Genomic DNA, 5,757 nt, shown 5'->3' with positions numbered 1-5,757 from the left:
CTGGAGATCGTCTACTCGCCCGCCTACAGCAGCCGGGGAAGCTACGGGAGGGTCCTGTACCAGCACTTCGGAGCAGCCCGGTGAGCGGGGCTGGGAGGAGGTGCCTTTCTGGTGGCGGCCTGTGCTCGTGAGCTGCGCCCCGCGCTGCGTGGGTGGCACCCGGGGCTGATCGGCGCGGGTCGTGTGCGTGATCGACGCCTTAGTGCTGGTGCTGAGTAGTTTTAGAGTACCCGCTTGTTACAGTCTTCTCGGGAGCGTGCTTCGCTTCCGCACACCTCTCGTCCCATCCTTCGGGAGTGATCTTCCAGTGTCCTTCCTTGGGAGCTGCCATCCAGCTCTAAAGGCTTCCAGCTGCTGCCTGCACATCTTCGCCCTGGAGCGTGTCCTTAACTTCAGTTTTCACCTTTAATGGAGCCCAGCAATTGGGAAACCAGACGTGTTGCCACCTTCTCTTAGGACACCTGCCAAGGAACCTCTTTTGTTTGGCTGTCCAGGCTTTCTGTTGGAGCTATACTCGGCTGTTCCAGGGATCTGGATGCTGTTTTCTCTGGAAGAGAATATTTTTAATGGCATTAATCTTCTATACCATTCCCAGAAGGCTCACTGTAGTAGTCTGAATGCACCTACTCCCATCCAGTGCATGCTAAATCTTTTAAGTGGCTGTTCACAGCTTTATTTACAGGAAAGGACTGAGTTGGTGTGAACAGCCACATTCTTTTCTGTAAAAACACGTGTGATGTGGGACAGGGAGGACAGGTGATGAGAAGGATTTACTCTCTTCCACTGGCTTTTCCACAGTTTTTCTTACTGGTTGGTTTCCCTGCTTGGTTTTTGGCTTTTTTCTTGTAGGCTTGTCCAGGAGGGAGACATCCTTTGTGTCTCAACGTTTGGACATGCAGAGTTTTTAGAAGTAAACGCAGACAAATTCCTAAGGTATGTGACAAAAAAACCTGTGACTCTTTTACATGGGTACTGAAAGATAAAAATACACTTTTCCATTATTTATTCTCTTGAGACAAAGGAGTTTATTCCATTCTGATCTGTCTCTGAAGATTAGAGCTTATTTACTTATTATTGTAGGGGGAAGAGGAAAGTGTTGTTTTGGATTATGGAGGGCTGTAGCTGCAGCCTAGAGGACTCTGCACTGCAAGGTTTTATATGCTGCAGGTGAAGCTCTGCAGAGTTGTAGTGAATGAAGCAATGGCAGAAAAGAGAATGCCTTGAGCCCTTAGATAGACAAAATATGGTTAGCACAGCCCTGCTTGTGCATTGAAGCCACTAGCAGAAGCTGTAACTGTTGACAGTCCTGTTGGTCTGTCTGGCCAGACAGTACATCAGGGTCCATAAAGGATCCATGTGAGTCCTGGGAGAGGGCAAGGGCATCACTGCTTACCTGTGCCTTTCAGTTGTCTTCTTGTTGGCAACAGTTTTGTTCCTGCCTTCAAGATCTTGACTCAACAATTTAGATTGCTTGTTTTTTCCCTTAGGTGGCCGGAGCTTTACTTCAAAGTGAAGAAGATCTTAGGTACAGTGGAAGGCGAGCAGTCTGAGGGTTACCTGGTGGATACCCAGAACACCTCTCTTTATCTGGTAAGATACCAGTGGAGAGCAGGCAGGGTGTACAGGAGATCTGAGGTTGCACTGCGGGTGACAAAAGTGCCTGTGTAGGCTTGTGTCTTCTGCCATTGAAAAATGACATTTCAGAACAGACTTTGACACTTGGTACCTGTCTTTTCTCAGACAGTGTTCCACAGAGTGCTATTTTCCCTTCCTCACAGGTGGGTTCAACAAACAGTCCTGTCCCATCTGCTCCAGCCTATAACAGCCACGAGTTCTGGAGCAGTTTGTCTCCTGCTGGCCTTTCTGATGTTGTGAAGCAGCTCTGTGATGCTCTTCGGCCTCACCTGAGCAATCAGTGAGTTAGAATTCCTTCCAGCAAGCCACAGGAGAGCTGAGACCCTGCTCCCTGGTCACCAAGAGGACTGCCTCTGTGTTACAGGGCAAGTGCACTGGGCGGGACTGGCAGCGTTCTCCTCTCAGGGCCAAGTGGCAGTGGGAAACTGGTGGCTGTCCGAGCTGTGTGTAGCTGCCTCAACCTCCACCTCTTCAAGGTAATTCCTTCTGTGGTCGGTTTATTGGTGGATTTACAACATACAAGGAATTATGGAAATGTTCTTTTATGTTAGCCATACCAAAACCCCTGCTGCAACCATGACACGAGCATACCCTTTAGAAAGATGCAGCCAAGATGAGGAAGTGTTGCATCTGCTGTGGAGGTGAATGAGGCACACCATGTAGTTTTAACAACAGAAGTCATCCTGTAAACCTTCAGAAAGTTGCCTGAAGGTGTTACCAAGCAAGTGGCTGAGCAGTACAATGGCAAGTAAAATACACTGTCGTTGTGGTTTGGGCCTAACGTGACAACAAACAACCAGCCACCTCACTGCTCAGTCAACTCATCCCTTCGCCCCTGAACCCCACGTTGTGGGAAGGACAAAGGCCAGCTAGAAGCTCGTGGGTTGAGACAAGGACAAGGAGGGTTCGCTTACCATTTACAGTCCTGGGCAAAACAGGTTAAACTTGGGGAAAAATACCAATTTAATTCCAGGCTAATCAAACACACACAGGACATAGACAACACACAGACCAGGCTTGCAGATGTTACCCCACCCCTCCCTTCTTCCCCGGGCCCAAATCCCTTGGTTCCCCGTTTCTCTCCCTCCTTCCCCCCAGCAGCACAGGGGGACAGGGATGGGGTTTAGAGTCACTTCACAGGCTGGGGGTTCCTGCTGCTCCTGCCTCCTCAGGAAGGATTCCTTACAGTCCTGCCCTGCTTCCCCACGGGTCCCTCCCATGGCAGAGAGTCCTCCAGGAACCTCTTGTCATCATCAGCCCTTCCCACCAGGTCCGGAGCTGCTCCAGCCTGGGCTTCCCACAGAGTCACGGGGGCTTCGGGAACAGCCACCTCCCCTGGCCCGGGGTCCTTCTCAGCTGCGTAAACCAAGTCCACGGGCTGCAAGTTCACATTCCCCCCTTCCTGGCGCCTTCAGGGAATGTTTCACCACGTTCCTCCATGAGGGGGCAGCCTGCCTTCTTACCATGGGCCGCAGAGAAACTTCCGCTTGAGCACCTTCTTCCCCGTTCTTCCGCACCAACCTCGAGATCTTCACCCTGGGCACTGCTTTCACTTCTCCAGCACGGCTCTTTCTCCCCTGCTTGCTCTGTGTTCAGGTCTTATATCAGTTCTTTTATATGATAATCGCGGAGGCGCATCCATTGCTTTCTAACAGTGTTGGCTACCTGTGCTGGGAGAGCTTTAAGTAGCTTTTTACAGGGGTCACTCCTGGGGCCCCTCCCCTGCTACCGAAACCATGCCAGAACCAAACCAGCACAACTGTAGTTCGTTTTACGTGGAAAATGATGTGTTTCAAGCTGACTGTCAGCAGTCAGTATAAAGAATTTGGTTTTATGTCAATAATTCCATGAAGGCTTGGGCTCTGTTCTCCACATATGTCAAAAATCAGATGGTATTTTAGGAAACAAACTTGAGAGTAGGTGCTGCTGCTGTGCAGATCTGTGTCTTGCTACAACTGGCGTGTCTCTTACAGTTCTGGTTCTGCATCACAAAAGCATAAAGCTGAACTTAGAAAATTCAGAGGAGAAGATCAGAGGTCTAGGTCAGTTTCTGTGTGGCAAACAGCTGAACAAGCTCTTCAGATTGAAAAATAGAGAACTTCAGGAGTTTGATAGAGGTTTACAAGATATTGAATGGTCAGCAGATTGTGGAAAGTGTTTACTTTTCTCTGTGCCAGCATGAGGCCTGGGGCTGTCAGGTGAAGATAGTGGGAACAGGCAAGTTAAAGGAGGTGGTGCTCTTTGTAGGTAAGACTTAATTGGAGGAGAAGTCTACAGTTAGGAAACCACACCTGACTGGGAAAATCCCTTTCGAAGGAGTGGTAGGTGCTTGGAGGAGTAGTGAGGGGAGGAGGTTCTGTGTGTTTACCATGATCTGGCTCTTTCTTAAGCCACTTGTGGTTGTGCTTGGAGACAAAATAGTGAGCTTAAATGATCTCTTAGTCTGGAACAGTACAGCCATTCCCATCTTCTTACAGCTGTGATTGTACTGGGGAGGCTTCATGGCCAAAATGAGGTCTAGCCCCTGACTGTCTAGCACCAAAGGCAATTTCTACTGACTTGTTAAAACTGCTGTTTTCCTTTGTTACATGGTGGCTTTCCTAGAAGAGTTTCTGAAACTCTGAAAGGACTGTGAAGAAGACGGATAGAAAGAAGAGCTGGACCCATGTATAGGATGTGTTTGGGAGCACTTTAGCACTCCTGGCAGGTCTCCTCAGGTTCTAGTGTGATGTGCAAGGCTACGGCTCTGGTTTTGGCTTTGTGCACTGCTTTTAAAGACTAACACTCTTACTATTGAAGCGAGAGGTATTCAGTATCCATCTTATTCTCCTATCCTAGCTTTTACACTCTCCCCTACATTTTCTCACTTACTGCAATGCTTGTATTACCATTCCACCTTCTCCTGACTATTCTGCCTGCTCTCCTTCCAAGACATGCTAATTCTTCTACACTGTAATCTCTACCACTTGATCAGCATTTTTTTGTCCTTTTTCTCTGCTCTTCTATACCTGCACACAGATACTGCTTCCACTGGGTCGTGCCTGCCACAACCCTAACTCCTGTTTTTTTTTTTTCCTATGGAGCACAGGAGTTCCTCTGCTCTGTGTCCTGGTCCTTTTATGTCAGCTCTTGAGGATGTAGCGTTGTCCCTGCTCCAAGTTATCCTTTTGAAGCACAATCTTGCAGCACCAGGAGGCAGCACTGCCTGTTTCCAGCAGCTTTCAAGGTGCTGTTCAAGGCTCACTGGTTACCTCTCCCTTTTGGATTAATTCATCAGGTGTTTGCTTTGTAAACAGTGTCTGGGCTTCTGGCCATGGCTAACTTTCCTCCTCCCCCCTGTGCTCCCCCTTTACCTTCCTCTTGCACTTTGAGCCTGTGTGGCACTGGGTTGAACATTTTCCTGAGCCTCTCACTCTGATCTTTGCACTGTTCCTCTGAGACACACTGTTCTCTCTGTCTTGGCCTCTTCCACAGCTCTCCGGTCCTTTCTATCTTAGGTTGCTGAGCTGTGACATCCACTGTTTTGACTTATGTGGTCCCTTGGCCTCAGCTCTTTCAGACAACACCCTCCTGCTCCTTTCACCTCCTGCAGAGAAGCTAGAAACTGCTGTTTTTCCATACCAGAGTGTCCTGAACATACCAATTTTGAATGTGCCCTGAATGTGTCCATTTTAGATCTCTGGGAAACAGCCACCTAGATCTCCTTTCGGCTGTGAATTGCCCATAGAAAACTTTGTGGAGCTGAACATTGTCCTGGGTCCCCCAGCTGTCCATGTTGCAACCACTGTGAACTGTGTGTTGTGTGGTTTGACTTGCAGGTTGATTGCGTTAGTTTGTGCAGTGACACCAGTGGAGCCACAGAGGAGAAAATTTAGATCTCTGGGAAACAGCCACCTAGATCTCCTTTCGGCTGTGAATTGCCCATAGAAAACTTTGTGGAGCTGAACATTGTCCTGGGTCCCCCAGCTGTCCATGTTGCAACCACTGTGAACTGTGTGTTGTGTGGTTTGACTTGCAGGTTGATTGCGTTAGTTTGTGCAGTGACACCAGTGGAGCCACAGAGGAGAAAATACAGATGGCCTTTGCCCAGGCCCAGCAGTATCATCCATGTGTGCTCCTGCT

At 48.9% G+C, this 5,757-nt stretch overlaps 1 protein-coding gene across 1 annotated transcript in view; it reads left to right on the top strand.

The window, feature by feature from the left end:
- PEX6 (peroxisomal biogenesis factor 6) overlaps positions 1-5,757 on the top strand; it is an 18,908-nt gene that overhangs the window by 3,708 nt on the left and 9,443 nt on the right. The window contains exons 2-7 of the mRNA XM_010005017.1: positions 7-80; positions 850-933; positions 1,488-1,590; positions 1,779-1,915; positions 2,000-2,111; positions 5,654-5,757. Of these exons, the coding sequence (XP_010003319.1) occupies positions 7-80; positions 850-933; positions 1,488-1,590; positions 1,779-1,915; positions 2,000-2,111; positions 5,654-5,757 (614 nt within the window). The remainder of the gene's footprint in view (positions 1-6; positions 81-849; positions 934-1,487; positions 1,591-1,778; positions 1,916-1,999; positions 2,112-5,653) is intronic.

The sequence above is a fragment of the Chaetura pelagica genome, unplaced genomic scaffold, assembly GCF_000747805.2.
Source record: "Chaetura pelagica isolate M959 unplaced genomic scaffold, ChaPel_1.0 scaffold8, whole genome shotgun sequence".
Lineage (NCBI taxonomy): Eukaryota > Metazoa > Chordata > Aves > Apodiformes > Apodidae > Chaetura > Chaetura pelagica.
This window is presented reverse-complemented; position numbering and strand designations above follow the sequence as displayed.